This window comes from Aphelocoma coerulescens, chromosome 2, assembly GCF_041296385.1.
Source record: "Aphelocoma coerulescens isolate FSJ_1873_10779 chromosome 2, UR_Acoe_1.0, whole genome shotgun sequence".
NCBI lineage: Eukaryota > Metazoa > Chordata > Aves > Passeriformes > Corvidae > Aphelocoma > Aphelocoma coerulescens.
This window is the reverse complement of record NC_091015.1, coordinates 64395385-64415662: the sequence shown is the minus strand read 5'-3', so window position 1 is coordinate 64415662 and position 20278 is coordinate 64395385. Positions and strand designations below refer to the sequence as shown.

Below are 20278 nucleotides of genomic sequence, written 5' to 3'. Positions count from 1 at the left end.
TTGGCCCTTAGATCAAACCTGTTGAAGGAATGAACAGAAAACCAGAGAGCTTTCCTGTAACCTACTTAGACTCACTGGATATTTCAAATCCAAAATCCCAGTTATCACAGTTGAGCTTCTTCACAAAACATAGCTATCATTGGACTTGCCTTTGAAACCTACTGAGAGAGAGCCTGAAAAACAGAAAAGTCAACTCTCCTCTTCTTCAAGAGGCATAAATCCCCTATTTCTTCAACTGAAATTTAGCAAAGTAAAAATAGAGCGGAAACAGATATTGTTTGCATAGAAGGTGACCAACACATAATGAAAAATAACTGAATTCCTAGGAAAAGATAGATGTTCCTAAATATTTGCAGCTTCCATGCCTCAGCAAACACAATGGAGCAGATCTGTGGAGAACTTTCTACACGAAATAAGTGTACAAGTGAAATATTACTAAGAGATAGAGATCTTCAGCTGAGTGGTGCTTAAAGACAAACAAGCTCTCTTCCTCAGTGGACAGATATTAGCTGGTGGTCAGTTGGGAACAGGAAGAGCAGCAGGGAGACATGATGAGCTGGGGTTCAGACCTTTTGGAATTCTGGCCACAACTAGGGTTGAAAGCAAGAATTTAGATGTTGCACCTGGTTATGCTGTACTCCTTTGGAAAAAGAGGTATTAAATTAAGATTAGATTATATAATACAATGTATAAATTAAACGGACTTCTTACAAAACTTCAAAAGCACCACAGAAGAAACTTCTTTGGACCAAAGGTTTATTTTTAATGACACAGCACTGGAAAACATAAGTTACAGATGACTTTTTGATACAGGATACATTCTATATCTTACTTCAAAAGATTCTGTGAAGGTACGCTGCATAAATATATATAGTGAAAATATATTGTGTTTATTTATTCTCAGAGATTAGTTCTGTTTCTTTTTGAAAATGTATTCAGCCAATTAAATAAAAAAGTGAAGATTAGCATCATAACAACTCTGCCTCCAGGTTATCTCATTGTAACTACTGCAGCTGGAAGAGGAGACCGAGCCATGCCTTCTCAAAGGTTAGCGGCTTTGAACATGATGTTATTCATCATCTAAGAATGAAAATTTCACATTACAAACACAGATACTGTATCATATTTTGGCAATGGAGCAGCTAGTTTTGCTTTGAACAAAACTGTTTCCTGTAATGCCAGACAGTGAAAGAGCAATGCATGTACTGGATGATACTACACAGCCAAAGAACTACAATGAAGTTGTGAAAATGCATATATAGCCATATGCACTTATATATACACGTAAAAGTTCTTGTGTATATATATTATACATGTCCAAAAATAACATTGGAAAACGTTGCAGAAGTTAACTATCTTTAAAACACATGAAACTTATAATAGTTTGACCTCATAACTACAGGATTATTAATTAAATCTTCTGCAGTGCAAAGGAATACAATACACTTAGTGCAGAGAAGTTAAGGTTTTGGTATTGAGGAAGCTAATTTCAGATTTCATGGGAAAGGATCAAATACAGGATCACCATAGCTCTGACGAAGCACAAACAAACCTGTTGCCACATACTTGTGAACAAAGAAGGAAATTTCATTGTCTGATTTTTTCCCATGTACTGCTCCAGAAATTACTTTTTTACTGTTTGCATTCATGCTCATTTGATATGTTTCAACTAGCTTTGTCTGGCACCAGTCTGTAAACCATTAAACTACAAAAAGATGGGCTCCTGTGTTTCAAAGAGGCTAAAAACCTACTGACTGAGCTTCATACTACATTTGTCTGCCTGGGAGAACTACTCCAGATGGCGTGTGAAGTTCTCTGGGAAAAGTCCTTTATAACTATTTGCATCTCTGTACTGAAGCCACTCGGATTCCTTAATGCCAGTCAACCAGCCAGCCTCCTGCAAAGAAAAAGACAGAGTCTCTTAAATTTCAGGCGTCCCCCTCTTCCTCACTATTATCTTCAGACCTGAAGATGTTTCAGAGTAACATGGCTAAAAGATTTGGTGATTTGGTTAAAGAGCAGCCTCTAATTTTGCACAGACCATTTTCTCTGTACTGCCAGACCACAATTATGTGAGACCAAGTGACTGCAAGCACACAATACAGCCTTTGGCCCATCTACCTCCTGGCTGAACTTAATACTATATATGAGGGAAGAATAGTTCTGAATCTTAATTTTTTCCCCTATGATATTTTTTCTCTCATTCATGTATCAACAGTCAGAAGAAAGAACAGTTCTTGCAATTTCAGGAGTTACTATCTATAGAAAACATGCAATTATTTTTCAAAAAACTCCTGGAAACCTAAACCAGAATTTGACAAGCAAAATATCAACAAATCACCAGCAGTCCAAGCAACCAAAAGAGAGATTTCCTATTGGGAGGTACTGGGTTCTCTTAAGTGTGATAAATTCTACCTGTAATAAAATCATTTTGGTATTTTTAAAAATGACCAATCTACTCTCATCTCACTAACTAAGAAACTCCCTATCTTTTTCCTTTAAAGAAAAGGAACTGGAGCAAAGCCATGACAAACAGAACTTCTAATGCTGCCATATTATTATTGCACAGACAGTACACATGGAGATAGAATAGCTTGAACAGATAATCACATACACCATCGAGTCATGATTATGGGGTGGCTGCATGTGCTGGTGGGGGCTGTCTGCCCCCAAATAACTATTGTTAAAGCAGATCCAGCTTATCTATGACAGTGGCTGGGTATGTTTAAGTGAGGACATGTTTTGAAGCATGTGGAATATCTGAGAGATAGAGGAACTGCAGCTCTCTAGCACAGGCAGCATAGACTGTAGAAAGGAATACACAGTTTACTGGATAATAACTTCAACACAAGACTAATGGAAAAAGCCACTGGGTGGGATTGGTTTGCTTCAAATGGAGATTGATGTTACCAGGTGTATTAGAATTACAGCTTTAGATAGGTCTCTTCTGAAGGAGAATAAAGTATAACAAAGATAAGTCTCTATATAAATAAACTAAGTACCTGGCAAAAGACTAAAGTATTGAGTTTTATGGTGACATTAAACATGAGGGGGAAATACATAATGTGCAATAAAGATATGAACGGAATGGCTTCAGAAACATGAATACATAAAGGTTTATTTTCTCCATCCCTGCACACAATTTACTTCAATTAATGCTAATGGGAATTTCAACGCACACCAGAAGAAGAATTATACTTCATGGACTCACCAATTATCATGTATTTCACACCTAATATCATAGCAAAAACAGACTAAAGTCAGAGAGCATATTTTTCTATCCTTAGAGCAGTGTGCTATTCTGCAAACATTGACAATAAAATCACTTGAACTGCCCATGAGGTAAGACGGCATAGTTTGAGTAGGGGTAATAGAGTTCATCCTTATAAAAAGAGCTATGTACCTGTTGTAGTATAAATATTTTGTTCTGAATTAAGTAAAAAAAAAACCACTCAGGAAAGCCAAGTATTCATATTTTGAATTAGAAGAAAGCTCAGCTGAGAGAACTGATAATTACCTACCCTTGAACAGCATCAATCAGCAAAACAATTTCAAACAGTTCTCAGGACTCATATGTGCTTAGAGCATTAGTATTTAGGCCTATTTTAAGAGATATTCTTCATTCAGAATAGTGCTCTCAGCTACCTGATCAGGCAGGATCCAGTCCCCCACCTCTCAACCTCCAAATGAATTGGGAGACTTCTTACCAACACTACAGGCACCAACAGATGCCCACGGGGTGGCTGGTGCTAATATGCTACAGTACAGTCTTTTCTTTTAAAGCAGCGACAAAAATCAACACACTTCACTGCAATTCAGTTTAACATATGGAATATAATTGTTTAAAAAATCACCTGAAATGCAATGTTAGTACAAAATTAGATGCCTTAAATGAAATTAAACTGTTGTTTAATTCAGGTTCAGGCTTCTGAGGGGCAAAGTTATCTTTATCAGAAGCACCTAACACAAAGCAGCATTTCTATACCTTTAGGCTATAGAACACCACAATTTGTGCATTCTCAGTGCTCTCTGTAGGTGAATTTGCATTATTTCAACAAATCCACACATAAAAATTCTGAACATTAAGGGAGCACGTAATCAATTCTACTGTAATATTAAGACAAGATGATACAGAACAGTGTAACACAGAGTTTATATGTCATCCGCTGCATGAAGTTTTTGTGTACCTGTGGGGCAGTATAAAATCTACTACAATGTAGCACAAAAAAACCCCTAAAAAATATGCTGAGGTCATTAGATCCTGCTAATAACATCTATCTGTGACTTCAGGTGTAGTCAACGGTGTCATTTAGTCTGAAATGAAACTAAGTACAAAGGCATAAGTAAAATCTTTTGTGTTTTATTACAGTAACGTCATTTTCAATACACATTCCCATTAACTATAATGTGTGAGAAAAAAAGTTGAGACAAAGAAAAATGTCAACAAAAGCAAGAACCACATGTTTTTACCTGATCAGCTGTGGTCTCGGAAGGAATCACTAGTACAATATCCCCTCGTTTTAAATTAAGCTCATCGCTGTTAGCTGCCTCAAAATCATGTAGAACTTCAACCTAAAGAAAATAACACCACACATATAGATGTGATCTAAATGAAGATATTTTATCAACAAAATTATCTGCTAAATCTTGACTGAAAAAAAGTTCACCTTTATAGATAGGTACATTCAAATTATTGTAGAATCATGGAATGCTAGCAGGTTGTAATGGACCCTAAAGATCATCTATTCCCAACCTCCCCTGCCATGGGCAGGGACACTTTCCCCTACACCAGGCTGTTCAAGGCCTTATCCAACCTGGCTTTGAACACTGCCAGGGCTGGGGCATCCACAACCTCCCTGGGCAACCTGTTCCAGTGTCTCATCACACTCACAGTAAAAATTTCTTCCTAATATCTAACCCAAATTTCTCCTCTTTCAATTTGTACCCATTGCTCCTTGTCCTGTCACTACAGTTCCTGATGAAGAGTCCCTCTTGGGCTTCCCTGTAGGTCCCCTTCATATACTGGAAGTTTGCCATGAGGTCTCTATGCAACCTTCTCTTCTCCAGGCTGAACAGCCTCAGCTTTCTCAGCCTGTCTTAGTATGGGAACAGCTCCAGTCCTCTTATCAACCTTGTGGCCCTCCTCTGGATTTGCTTCAACAATTCCATGTCCTTCTTATGCTGGGGACACCCGAACTGTATGCAGCACTCCAGGTGGGATCTCACAAGAACAGAATCACCTCCTTCGATCTGACATAAATTGATAAAAAAGGCATTGATTCATGTCAGGTTTTTATACATTTCCTTAGAAGCAGGGACAACTTAACGATAGTTTCCTTTTCTGGGACTATCAAAGGAAACTTAAGATCCTTTCCCAAGATTACAAGATCTCAAGGACAGATGATACTGCAACATCCCACAAGTCCTGCCTCTTGGACAAGGACGGCCAACCATTATTCCTCCCATGTAAGGAACTTCCTTTCATTCCCCATTATCATTATGAGATCTGAGAGAGGGGTGGCAGGATTTTACAAATAAAATTGAGAAAGGAATTCAGGAACTTCAGATTCTCTCATTTTCTTGTTGTGCCCACTGCTGTACTACTCTTCCTGTGAACATCCATAAAAATTTGAGTCGGTCATATAGTACCCATTGCAACAGGTGATCAAAGAGGTGAGTAATGGGAACCCTACTTAATGGTTGCCCTGGAAGGAGATCCCACTTACCAGCAGATGGGTATGCCACCAACATCTGCCTTTCAAAGGAGTTATTATTAAAACATTGGCAAGATCAGCATGTCATTGTGAACAGACCATTTTAAGAAAATGGTTTTATCTCCTTAAAAGATAGCTAGTCTAATTTTCTCAAAGCACACACAGTGCCACAATAACACTGCAATTATGAAAAAAAGAGGCATTGAGAACCAGATGGCAAGCATATATTCTGGTTTTCCTTCTCTATGTCTAACCCAAGAGAGTGTGACGAAAAACAAAAGATGAACTATGTCAGCATGTCTGAGTTGCATACCTTTACTCTACTGTTATCCACAGAGTTTGCAGAAAGTATTGAGCAATGAGAATAGACCAAAAAGAATGGCATACTTAGAGAGTGCTATGGGACTAATTAGTCCGAACTATGCAAATTATAATACGAAGCATGTAAAGTTCATCCATCCTCAAGGAGCTTTTCTGCTGCTCAGTGATTCTAAGTGAAAAGTATTTTCAAAGAACCTTGTAAACCAGGAAACCCTTGGGGTTTTGCCAGCCAAGGAAAGAATTTCTCTTATGCCTCATTTAACTTTTCTATTTGATTATCCTAATAGTTTATATTATTATTAGTTACTGGATGACATTTTGGCTTCATTACCATGAATTGTAGCCACGGGTTTCAATAGAATCAGTACTTCCACTATAGATTTTCAGGCCAGAAAATGCCATTTTTTTAATGATCATAGAATCACAGAATGGTTTGGGTTTGCAAGGGACCTTAGAGATCAAATATATTGTTAGCATATCAGATATATCTTTAGCATATATCAACAATATTCCTAATTAACTATGTGGCAGTGCAGTCTTATTCAATATATTAATTTTCAGCAGTCATTTGGTGAGATTCAAGGGTTCTTGTACTTCAGTGAATCTTATGGCTACATAAGGATATGCACAGCAAGAAGCATGCAGAAAATGTATCTTCTCAGACTTCATTTATGAAGCAACAACATAATATTACAGTTGTAGTTGCATGTATTCGTGTGTGCCTGTGGCTGACAAACTAAGAATCCTTTGGCCTCAAGAAATCATGACACTACATGTGCAGACAAGACACACCCACAGAAGCTAGGGATATCTAAAAGAAGAATGGAGAAGCAGACCTTATAGAGAAAACCAGGTGGCATTGCCGAAGCTGCATCCTCTGCTGGTACAGGCTGATCCTGAGAAAGTACAGCCTGGATTTCTTCAGCAGGTTTCTGATCATTTCCAGCTTGGGAAGTTTCACTGAGAGAAGTGTCAGTGATCTGAGCGCCCATCTCTGTTGTGCCATCTTTGGGTTCATTCATGATGACTTCATGTTCTTCTCCCTCCCCCTCATTGTTTGATGCTGGCTCTATTACTACTGAAGGGATGCTGCTGACCTTTTCCTGGGGAAAAAAACCCCAAAAAATAAACCAACAATCCCCCCACCCCCCGAAAAGAAATGCAAAACTATTTAGTACTTTATTTCAAGCAGGAAAACACTATTGTTTGTTTATTGCATATGGCATATATGGGGATGAGAATTTCTTTTTTCTTTACCATGAATTCTTAAGACAGAAAACAGTATTTGTGCAAGAATGTCAAGGAATAATCCCTTCTCTGTTATCAGTGCTCCCCTTACTCCTCCTAAACCTACTTTACACATTATTACACTAAATAATGAACATTCTCTGTAGGTAGCTTGGGCTTCATTTTCAGTGTTCCTGGAAATTAACCTTTTTCCTCTGCTCTTTAGTTTCAGCAAGTTTGAGTGAAGCCACTAGTTCCAGCAGTCACTGTACTGTTTTTATTTGGAAATTCAAGTCAGCAGGATAACAGCGATAGAAGGTGACAAAAGAAGGAAATATGACCTATTTCTTTGACTGAAGGGATTTCTTCTGATTTACAGCAATGTAACTGGGAGCAGAGAGAGCAAAAAATCTAACCAATCTAGCATCTGACCAATAATGAAGCCCAGTAAAAAAATCATTTAACAAAACTGGTTGGAGCACCGAACCTGAAAAAAACACGTTCATTGATCCTCTTCCAGACCATCTTAGCCTGGAGCACAGATGAAATAGAATATGCAGTGACAACAGGTGGTAACTGGCTGCCCAGCTACAGGGTCTGCTCTAGTAGGTGTTTACCAGCTCTCAGAGGCTGCAGAGGAAAAGGCAGCAGGCCAGATACAGATACATGCCTTGACCTCCATGACTTACAGGAAACAAAGTAATTGCTGATAATAGGACATGGTGCCAAGATACAAGAAAAATCCAATTGTTTCTCTGCCTATTTCTCCAGAAAGCCCTGGTATGTTATGTGATAAATGTCATCTCCACAGAGGGGCACAGAGAGACAACAGTGGGGGAGAAGCCAAACAATATGCTGTCCATGCTGCTCACAGGGCCATCATAGAAGCCATCACAGGAGCCATCATAGGGCCATCAAGTCCCATCTCCACAAGCCTAGGGGAGTACAGAGACACAAAGGCAGGCACAACCCAAAGTAAGGACTTAAAAGAAAGGACACCCTGTATGGGACCTTCCTAGGGCTGTCCCAAGAGAACATCAACCTTGCTATTGGTTGAACCTGTACTGGTTGAACCTAGGGGCACAGAGCTGCAGTAGTCTTGCCTTTCTCGGGCTGCTGAATCTGTCCTGCTTCCCCTAACACACGCTCCCATGCACTGACATGAGTTACCTGAGACACATCTGCCTCTTTTTCTTCTCCCTGAGGTTTGTCACCTTCAGCAACATCCTCCTGCTCAGTGGTGGCAGCTCCTGCTGCCACAGCCGCACTGTCTTCTGATGCCACAGTCTCACCAATGGGTACCGCCTAGAAACAGAGTGGAGGGACCTTTCAGGATATGAGTTACAGATACTTGCTGGAGAGAACATGGACCAGCCTCTGCTCTGTGACCTCCCTGTGTGATGCTGACCTATGGTCTTGAGTTCACTGGTGCTCCTCCTGATTTATGGAGAAGAGTAGTGCTGGGGACAAGCTTGTTCAGAGAAGCTGATTAACAGGCAGGAGAGAGACATTTATGAAACCTCACCAGACAACATTTAGCAGAGTCCTCAGGTGTTATGAGTGGAGTAACTGTCAAAGCTGTTTTCCTTCCCTTGTCTTCCAGCTCGGTTGTGGAAGAAATTTACCACTCGTTTCTGCTGAGGAGGAGGAGTTTGCAAATTATGCAGGGGTCCACAGGACCCTGCTAATGGAATCTGTTCTTGGGAAGAGGCTTCAAGCCTTCTCTAGCTAGTCACCTACCTCTAGACCTTGCCTGGCTCCAAAAATCTTGTAATCTTAATTATACATTCCTTTCTAACAGAGAAACTTACACATCAGGCCATGTCACCAGAAGTAAATATATTCTACATCTGGATAAATATCAGAAAAAATATAACCACAAAGATCTATTGTTATGTCAGTATAAAAAGGTACATAAAAGCTAATTCAGTCTGGCTGTGACTGAATAATTTCTGATCAGTCTGTGTTGAGAAGTTAATGCATGATTTATTCCAACTCTTGAAAGGTGGATAGAAAAGTACCTGCCTACTACTAGATCAATGTTTAATCTTTCATCCAGCTGAAACTGCTACTTCTTGTTGTGGGTAACTCAAAAGGCTATTGTATTCCCTATATATTGGTTCCCTAAATTGTTACTGTCTCTTTAAGACCCTGCAGCCAGGAAAAACTGGGGCGGGACGCTATCGTGGGCACTATTACAGTCAGCTCTAGCAGGCAGCTCGCCCCCTTTTCCTGCTTGGTCTTTGCTTAAGCAGAGGCTTCTCCCTTTTTGGGTTCTCTTTCGTATTTTTGGGGTTTTTTCTTCCGTGTCTTGGAGAGACTGCAGTTAGAGACTTTGAGCTGCCTTGGGACGAATTCTGCAGGTGCCTGTCTGCAGCCGAGGTACCGTGCCGACAGCAGCGGAGCAGCAGCGGCTCTGGCCCCGGTCGTTGTCAGCCATGAGTGGTCCCCGGCCGGCTGCTTTGCCTGGCCCTGCCTGCCCTGCTGTCTCCTGCTGTGAGGAGGGCATTGACTCCACATGGACCGTCAGGTCTTCGTCTGCCGCCGGAATTGCTCCATGAGCTCTTGCCTTCCCGGAAGGCATCTGGCACTGAATCAGGGGGATGGGGAGCAGAAGAATTCGTTTGTCAGGAACAATGCATCTAGCTTGGTCAGCATACCAGAGCAGGAAGAAAAGATAAGAGACCACTGATAAGACCAGCAGGAGTCTCAGACAGACATCCTGCCTCATCCCAAAACTAGCTCAAACCAGTGCCAAAGCTTAAACCCAGGCCAAAGGTATAAAAGAGCATGTGCAGGAGAGAAAGGTGAAAAGTTCAGACGAGGAAGACTCCCCTGACTTCATCACAAGACCCTCGGAAGACCCCTACCACAACCACCAAATAACACTGCGCAAGCGCTACGCGGATGTAAATGACGTTTGAGTTAATTATAATACGAAGCGAGGCTGGGCGGGGCTAGGTGATGAATATGTATAAGTTTGTTAGGAAACTTAATGAATATGGAACTTGTAACCCGATAAATACCGAGCTGAATGCAGCTGTCGGCACGTATGATTTTGGAGGAGCGATCCCCTGTGCGTCCCAGCGCTGGAATAAAGCATACCTACTTTACTACTTATTCTAGTAGTGGAGTTCTTTCCACTTTTCAGCACCATCTTGTCCCATTGTCTTTCCCACGCAGTCGCCCCTGTTGGGCCCTACTTCGGGAAAGGGTGTTTGCCGGCATTTTGGGTCTCTTTTTGTTCTAATGAGTTCATAAGATTTAGCTTTTTTTGTATCTAGCAGTTTATTTACTGTTAACTTTTGCTTGTTGCTGTTTCATTTGTTAGTAAACTGTTATTTTTTCACTTACATCTACTCGTATTCATTCCTTGGTGGTGGAAAGGGATTGGTTGAACCTATAAAGGGAGGCAATTCAAGCTAGAGTGTTCTCCTTTTAAACTGTCTTAAACCAAGACACTTGTAATTTATGCATCACCCTAACATTTGTATTGCTATATAATGCTTACAGTAGGATATTGGGTATACACTTTAAGGTTTGGACTGTTGAAGGTAAATGACAAAACTCATTGTTTTAATCTAATTAACTTCAAGACAGAATTTTTACCTTACAGCAGATAGCTCCAGGATAAAGGAAAAAACACTGAAGGAAAACTCTTTTCAAGGTACCAATGTCAAACCAAAGTTAGCAGAGATCTCTCTAATCTCCAGTGAACAGTCTGATGCTCTGTGTTTCCTCAGCTTCATCTTTACCCCGTGGATGAGGCTCCACTACCTGAACTTAGCAACTGTTCAAAAGCACTCTTCAGGCATTGTTTTTTAGCAACATTAATATTCACCACTACTCCTATTTGCTGCTATTAATTGATGTGATAAAGAAGTCCTCCTGGAATCCTTAAAGTCAGAAAATATTATATGGATTTATAGAACTCACTGGGGAACTTTAATTTAAATTGAAACTGCTGCTGCTGAAGGATGCTCTTTTGTAAAAGGAAATAACATCAACAGATTAGGTCAGATGTTGACATTTTCTATAAGGCATGCAAGTCTGCCACTCATAGTATTACCAATTTCAGCAGTCTTGACCCAGGAAGATATACAAATAAATGATGAGTGTAAAAGTCCTGGAAGAGGCTAGTAGAAAAGAATGGAAATAGAGTACCCATCAGATTGATTTTACACCATGCATTTCTAAGGGCATGCTGCAGAAATTGATCTTGCTGTTTATTCTGATTAGGATCAACAACTTCTTTTCTATTTATTGGATTTGTATAGCCCATTTTATTTCACTAAGGAGGAGAATACTAATTTACATGAATCGGCTCACAAATGCCCCACAGTGAAAGGGTGACACTCTCACAGCCTGCAGTCATGAGTCACTAAATGTATACCACAGCTCACAATCACACAATCGTTTGTTCTTGTCTTAGAGTACAAAACCAATAAAAGCTAGAGAATTAAAAAAAGATTTTATAAAAAGGCATGTGAGGTAGCACAGAAAAAACCTCACTATCAGCTTCAAATATTTGATAAGTACAGAAGAGAAAAAAAAAAGGCATCGGGTTGAATTCATACCCAGCTATGTTGAACCACATCCTTGCAGATACAGCTACTTTTATTACATTACTTCATATTGAAAGCCAATCCTACAGATCTGTTTTATATAGGTAATTAATAACACCAGCCAGTCTAATAGTATTCCAAATTAGCTATCTCTAGCAGTATTATTGAAATTTGGATAGCTGTCCCATTACACCAAGCACACAGGGGAGAAAGAAAGGATCATCCAGTATAATGAAGGATGTGATAGAACCACCCAACTGTTTTAATTGCACAGATGTGAATTCTCCTTTAGCCAGGATGCAGCTGATCCACACTCTCATTAACTCATTAACTCTCTCATTAACATTGCTGTCAGCTCAACACAATGCCACAATTCAGTCGAGAGCGATAAAGAGCTCAGGAAGAGGAGAAGGGATACCAAGCCTGCTGCTGGAGTCTGCCAGAGGAGCTCCCTAAGCTACACTGGTCTTACAGAGCTGAAGTTCTTGCCCCATGGCTGGATTTAGAACAGGAATGGGTAATTTTTATGACAGCTGGTTATAACCACAGCTAAGATAGCTAATGTGAAGAGAGACCAATCATCATGCTTTATGGAATGCATCAGCTGCAAAGTCTTGGAAGATTGTGAAGTACTACTGGAGAATTTGTTATGCAACTTACAGAGTACCAAAGGGACCATGTTCCATTACCAGTCAAATACTGGCTTAGCAAATAACTTGATCTCCTATGGCAGCTCTTCTGCATATAGTAATTTAAAAAGTTTTAAACAGAACACAGGCAAACTCACTCTCAGTTAAGAGAGTGAACAAGTAATATTAGAATAAAGGGGGAAGATTTCAAAGACTTAGTCTTGGTGCTAGCACAACAGTGAGGCATTTCTTGCATATTTCTTCTTGAACCAGACTTGTTGGGAGTGACAAAGCAGTGCTAGAGGAACAACACAACACTCTCTTGGACTGTGTCTATACCAAGCTGGGCTTGATCTGCCACTCCCACTCTGCACTTTCTTCCTATGCAATGCCATTGGCTTCCATGTGGATGTGGCAGCGCTGGTGAGGAATACAGCACTAGTGAGTCCCAAATTCACTTCCAAGTGACACTGGTATGCCCTACAGCCACAGATATATCCTTGGTTCTAGCAGACCTAATGCTGTTTTACAGCACGATAAGGAACCTAAGATTGGACAGCTGAACTTAGCATGTTCTGAAACCAGTTTATTACCTTTTTGTATATATCGTGGCACCAAAATGGTAACAACAAAAAAGCACAAAAAAACCCCAAAAAAGCCAGCACCTTGAGATACAAATCCTGAGTAATTAATAACTAGGATTTATTTCCCAGTTTCTACTTCTGTCCCTGAGGATGATATGCAGCCATTCCTCTTGTGCTGCCCTCTGTGCACATTTGAACACATTGTAGTTTCACTTTAGTATACAAGGACTCAGAATAAGTACTTTTATCACCCCTAAAGAAATATAGCAATATGCAATCATTCAAGTCCACATATGCATAGCCTAAAGTATGTCACTGAGCTTTTAATTTGCTTAGTAATTTGATTTTAACTGTATCTAACTTGATGCCAGATTGCACTTTAGCAAACCAACTCATAATGTGATTATTTTCAAGTATCTGGGCATAGCTCAGGGCATATTGAGCTAGGAAAAAGAAATGATTAATCATAGGGTTTTTTTATAAAGAAGTTTACAGAAAGGCTAGGCAAACAAATATACAGAAATTGTAAAAGCTGCTGGGAATCTATGCAGTGTATTTCCAAATGTCAATAGAAACAGCATTATACCTCCTTTAGCCATGGAGCTGTTTTGTTTGCTGCCCTGAAATATTTATCACTCTATACTGCTGCAACAGGCAGTTTCTAAGATAAATCCTGCACTGAATGAGAGATGATCTGTTAGAATATATGCCATGGGTGCAGATATATCTGTGCAGTGTTAGACCTAGATACCACAGCTTGGTCACAGTTGCATTGTATTGGCCTGCCTATTGATGACATGTAAATGACAAATTTTTTGCAATGGTTCTCTTGAAGATATTTAAGCACAACCATACTCAAGTCTATTAATATGTACCTCACTTTCCTTCTCAGCAACTCCAGTTGTCTCCTTACCCCCTGCCTCGACACTCTCCTGTATAAAAAGGAAATATGGTCATCATCTTACTCATGCTGAGGCAATGGCTGCAGTGAAATTGGTATTAATCAAGCTAATGGAAGCATGCTGTGTATGGGATGCAATGAAATGAATGGCTAAATGAGCAAGTAATATACTATTAAATATCAAATATATATCAAATATCAAAGATACTGTCACATATCATCTGAAATAGAAGTATTTATATGCTAAACAAAAAACCTTTGCATATGTCATCATCATCACACTGGAAGTGTTAAGGACAATTTTACTTACTTTTATTACCAGTATTCTTGTAACAGCACCAGCTTTGAAGTATTGTTTAGTAAGCAACCTGGCAGTTTCCACCAAGCTCAAATTTCTCCCACCTGTGACTCAAACTGTTTCCATTATCACCTGCTGCTGCTCCTGTAATTCACCAGGGCTTCAGTTTAAGCTTCAAAAAAATAATTCCTGCAGCTCATTTAAAGGGGCTGTTACAAAGATGTAGGTCACAAAGTTCTCTTTTTTTTTTGTTTTCCAGAATTACCTTACTTTGGGTCCATATTCAGTGGTACATGTAGCAGGTGCCTGACATTAAAAAAATTAGACATCAGTGGTTTTCCAAATCTGACACCGATTTAGGTGTTCAAAGGATGGAATGCACTGAATGGTAATAAGCTCCTCCCAAACAGTACTTGTTACTTGTTACCAGCACCAGGTCCTTTTCTACAAAAGGCCAACAGTCAAAATCACTAAAATTCAGGGTTGGTTTGGAACAGTTGGAAGTGCCTTTCTTAGCTGTTCAGGTTTGACTCTCTGCAGACATAGCTATTTCTAAAGACACTCTGCTAAGCAAAAACAAGTCAAAGCCCCATTATGAAAATAAATTTTGCTAATAAATTTTGACACAGCTAGGTCAGATTTTGGTCAGATTTTTCTGAAGACCTGTAGGGGTGAAGAGAAGTTATGCAAACATACTTGGGGGCATGGTATATTGAAATGTCTGCTTTAGCAGTCAGAAGCCAGGAAACTTCACATACTCAGGATCCAGCTACCTGCCTTCACACACACAGCTATCACACCAAAATTCCTTAAAGTTTCAGCTGAAATGGTTGCATGTTTCTTTTTTAATAAAAGGATGTTGACTTACATGCAAACTTCATATCACTCACTTTTTTTCTACTCTAACCTAGTATTGCTTGTCATCAGTCATAAGCCCCAAACATGCCCAGATGCCAGGACAAGGCAGATGCTGACAGTAGTGTTGCCATAGAAACCTCTTACAGCCGTATCCCTGTTAAAATTGCAGTGTTATATAACCTTTTAAGAAATGATTCATTCCTTTTTTTTTTTTAAGTTGCCAAGCCTCTGCTATGTGGTCTTCAATTTTATAGTAAGTTTGAGGAGACTGTAGAGGGTCTTAAATAGAAAGAAATAAATATCAACAGCAAAATATAAATATTTCACACTCCACTGATGCATGCATGCACAGAGCCACCCAGAGAAATCTTTTTTCTGTTTTGTAGAGCAGAGATATACTGTTGCCCATAAAAGCTTTATGTCCAACTGCAAGTCAGTACACAGATGACTTCCCTACTTGTACTAGCAAAAAGTGCTGAATTTCTGCCAGCAGGTGTCTTTACAATTTGCCTTGAGAAATTAGTATAATCTTGCACTTCAAAGTCAGGAATGTGTCAGTCTTTTCCATTTTCTTAGTAATTCCCTGGCAATATTCTCTGGTAAGAATCCCATCAGCCCAGGTTTGGGTATCTCTGCAGAAGAATCTAACATATGCATATTTTTAAGTAAGAACTGTTTTCTAGGTTAACTGAAAGCACAATTTTGGTTGGAAAGGTTAAAGTAAGGAGAGCTTCTCTTGCTCCCCAAAGCTTGGGCTTTCCTGAAGCTAATTTGACTATTGTGTACTAGTCAATTTAGTAGCATTTTGCTTTTCTGATTAGCTGGAAGTTGGGATTTTGTGGATAATGGAGTTTGAGAAGAGAGGCATGATAGCATAAACTGTATCATTTTTAGAGCATGAAACCCTAGTAAAAAGGACGACTGGAATAACATTAGTAAACTAACACCCTGGTTCCACAGAGAAAAATCTGCTTCTGCGGACTTCAACAGAAGGATACTATTCTACATCAGTTCTCTCCTGTATATGAGAGCCATATATTTTTAATGGCCTATGCTCCAATTTTGCACCCACACTCAGTTTCACACTCAGAATCCGGACACAACTGACCGCTCTTCTGTATCTAACCATTGTATTGCTCTCCCAAACTACATGCTCCACCACTTGGGCACTGTGAATTGTACCTACAGTGGGATTGAACCCACTGTAATTAGATACTCTTGGTTGCAGGCTGTTCCCCGGCCTCTGCTGTACTTGCTCAGTGTCTGCAAAGAGCTTATCAGGAGGTAGCTTCACATATGCTTATATACTGCTCTGAAAACCAAAGTATTTAGCTGAGTGTATGACTCCTGTAATGGGAGAACATCAGAATCCAGGCAGGCATCAAACCCAAAGCACTGAGAAGCTCTTTCCAAACTAGTAAATGCAGCGGAAGTAGAAAAGCTTATCTCCAAGTGCTATGTCTCACATATAGGAAAAGAAGAAAGGGAAATAAATACATTTCATAAGCATTCACTTTATTATGATGTCCTTATGCTATCTTTGCTTGAATGTGAAAAATTGATGTGGTGAGAGGGGTAGTATAATTTGAAAAAGAAATAAGCCAGTGGTTAATGCATTATATCCTTTAGACTACCCTTTGGATTTACAGCTGCCTTTGGGGATGCTATAGAAACAGGAAAACAACTCTTTCTGTGTGGAGAATTCCATGCACAAACTTTTTACCATGGTTAATTTTTCTTCTGTTGGCACATATGGTCATCCCGTCCCTTTAATTACCAGATATTTTATCCCCTCACCAAAAAGGACCAACTGTTGACAGCTACTAATAAAAACTTTTTGTTCTATGGCACTGGAGACCAAGACAAAAATATGGAATGGGATAGGCAGCAATTCTGACCAGGTCTTCTAATGAAGCTTTGGCAATCTTGATCAGGCAGACTATGAAACAGCAAGTAACTGAATCCAAAATGCCCAGACAGGCAAATGGTACCCTATCCCTTGGACCATTCTCTCCATAATTTAAACGATCACCCTACCAGAAAATTTACTCTGAAGTTCCTATAATGAGGAATCCATGCCATAAATTTTCTGTATTAACGGGATGTGACAGGAAACTTACCACAGAAAAACTGAACTGAGGACTGGCTGTCGCTCAAAACTGGAAACAACTAAACTCGGTAAGAGATTCCCAATGAAGCAGTATCTATTAATACTTTACAACTCTACTTTTAAAGGAAACTGTCACTCATAAAGCAAATGAATGTAGAACTGCTGCAGGGAAATGACATGTTTTCACCTTTCGCAATTCAGTGTATTTTTCCTTAGCTTTGAACATATTTGTCATTAATCCTAATCTTCAAAACTCTTCTTTGCAAGTCCTAGAAAACCCTCCCTGAAATAACAATCTTTCAGAACCAAATGCAGTCGCTCAATTTCAGGCATTTTTAAATCAACACTTTAGCTTTTTTTTCCCAAATTAGTAAAGACAACATCATTTTGAATTAGCAACAAAACACCAAGAACAAACCTAATTAAAACTGTTTAACTTCTATTTAATGCCTATATTCTTCCTCTTGGATTGCTCTTAGTCTGTCTCTTGCATTGCTTCTCTCTGCCTCTCTCCCAATAGCTCTGCACTCCTGTGACTCAGCCAGAGCAGCTGACAACAGGCCATGGACCCAGAACTCCTCAGCAGCAAAATCAACTGAAAAGGTCATGCCAGCCAGCAAGCAAATGCACGGTGCTGCAGAGAGACTGTTTAATTAGTGCTTAAAATGTGCAACAGGCTTCAGAGCATTGCTTTATCTTAGTGCAAGACAAAAATGCTTCCTTTTGGAAAAATGGGGAACTTCTTTAACACTTTTTTTTTCTTCAAAATAAAACCACCTTTTTGGCTTCATTAGTATCTGTTCTTTCACATAATTCCCTGCCATGCACTCATGGGAAGAGAAGAGCTCCAGATCAATGACTCATTTCCCATCTCTTCTCTATCCACTTTCCCTCCCACTTTCTTTATTCCAAACCATCACATTTACATGAGGCATTTTTCTCAACAGTTTGACAAAACAATGTGCCTCAAATAGGTAATTTCACTTTTTGCCTTCCTATAGAGTTAACAATATGAACTGAAAACACACAGAAGGGGAGAGCCTGGTCTACACGGACTATGAAGCTTTCTTCATCCAGTTATGTTAGTAAAGGGAATGATCCTGAAATCATTTGCTCCAGTGTGTACCATGGAACCAAGCAAAAGTGAATTAAAATATGAAACAAATACTCAAAGTTCATGCAAGTGTAATCAGAACTAAGCCTAAACGTAGTTCTGGGGAACCCACTGTGACTACTTCCCTCCATAGGTCCAATGCTGCTAGGCATCCCCAGAGAATGGGTAAGGTTGGACAGAGACAGGTATTATCTGCCCTTTCCCCCAAAGTCCTGCAGAACAGCCCATCTAGCACTGCCCACCTTTCCTCACACAATAAATAATTTTTCCTCTGTTAGGAAGAGCTCAGTAGCTTGATATCTGATAATTGGATATCTATCCATGCTCTCTGCTGTCACATTTATAGGTCTACAGATACTTCCACTTTCTTCAGCTAATTTGCATCTACATTAGCTTAATATTGATATCCATATGGCAGTGTATCAAATGCTTACTGAAAACCACCTGATTTTATGGTCACATGGGTATCATCGTCCCTGCTTAGCAGCTAAAGATACACAGGGTCTCCCTCAAGGCCAAGTGGAGCTCAGCAAGCCTTAAACCTTCTCTTCTAAGAACACTTATGGCATCAAACTATGCTCGATAGACAAAGAGCACAGCTATATGTATCTTCCACCAGCTTCTGTGGCAGAGGAACTGACCTACAAAACAACTCCTTTTTTCCATCCAGTTTTCCAGTAGTAATCTTCATATTCTACCAGCAACTCATTTGAGCCTTTGAACATGTTATTGTCTTGAGGAAAACATGAAAGATGTCAGACTACAAAAACAGATGCAGTTTTCCTCCAGAGTTTCTTAGCCCGTGGGTATGATCAACCACCAAGACCTTCTGACAATACTGTGTAGGAGAGGAACCTCAGTTGGATAAAAAGAATATGAACTGAGATACCTGTATAAAAAAGGATGCTAGTCAGCAGGAAAACCCCATGCCTACTGTCTCAGACCACCTCTTAATTTATAGTGATATTGGATGCCCTGCTTTATTCTTTATGCAGAGCTGTAATTTCTTCTCCTTCATTTCCTGAATGCTGACATGTAAAAAGTCTTCAAACTGGTGTTCGGTGTTCTCTTGTTGGCTCACAAGGCTTCAAAAACTGTGAGCCTTGTAGACATATTACAGTAACTTTTTTCTGTAATTTTCATGCTCCAGTAAGGACCATACAAGATGTACATTGGCTTAGTGCTTGAAATGAAATGAGAAAACTGCTAATAATGTCATTTAAAATTGGCATAAATTCTTTCCCCTTCTGAAGTTCATCTGGCACCAGACACTGGACCATAGCACTCATTCTAGTAATTTCTTAAATGCAATAAACAAACTCTTTGATTACACCTTTATAAAATGAACCTTACAATACCTTACAATATTCTGGTTTTCTTTTCTTTTGCTCTGTGCTATCCTTGTGAAAGACTGCTTCAGTGAGTATGGATTTACAACTACAACCTGTGAAACCACAACCACTCAGCCAAACTTCAGTCTAAAATGCCAAATGTAAGAGGAATGACAGTTTAGGGCTGAAAGGAGGACATGTGCTAGAGAGGCATGCTGTGACACAGCCAGGCACTGGGAAAACTAGCCATGGAGGATGACAGTGGAAAGGATGGCTGCTGAAATGCAGCAAGCACATTCACCATACCAAAAGGTGGCACTCACCACAGCCTGCTCTGCTGGCTTGGCAGGCTCAGCAGGGATGGCCTCCTCTTCCACAGCAGCAGCAGCAGCAACAGCAGGGGTTTCCTCAACCTTAGGTTCCCCAGGTGGAGCTTCTTCAGCCTCAGTCTTTTGTTATTCATTTTTAAGTAGATAGTGGAAAAATTGTTGAGGAGTATATGATGTTGGGGAGGAAGAGGGAGAAAGGGAACTGTGCCTGGCACAGTGTTGCTTCAGACTCAGTCTTGCCAGGCTTTGTCCCCAGTAAAATACAGCATGTAAAGGGCATTTTCATCATCAATGTTC

The 20278-nt window shown here is 39.8% G+C and overlaps 1 protein-coding gene across 5 annotated transcripts in view; it reads right to left on the bottom strand.

Annotated features, from left to right (window-relative positions):
• Positions 1-750: 750 nt before the first annotated feature.
• The window catches only part of AMPH (amphiphysin), a 141920-nt gene continuing 122392 nt past the window's right edge, over positions 751-20278 (bottom strand). For 3 of the 5 annotated variants that reach the window (XM_069007827.1, XM_069007823.1, XM_069007826.1), the window contains 6 exons: positions 19976-20101; positions 13916-13972; positions 8433-8567; positions 6872-7138; positions 4471-4572; positions 751-1897 (listed from right to left, as the gene is read on the bottom strand). In XM_069007827.1, coding sequence (XP_068863928.1) covers positions 1790-1897; positions 4471-4572; positions 6872-7138; positions 8433-8567; positions 13916-13972; positions 19976-20101 — 795 coding nt within the window. In that variant the 3' untranslated portion in view covers positions 751-1789. The remainder of the gene's footprint in view (positions 1898-4470; positions 4573-6871; positions 7139-8432; positions 8568-13915; positions 13973-19975; positions 20102-20278) is intronic. The other 2 variants (XM_069007824.1, XM_069007825.1) reach the window with 2 other exon arrangements.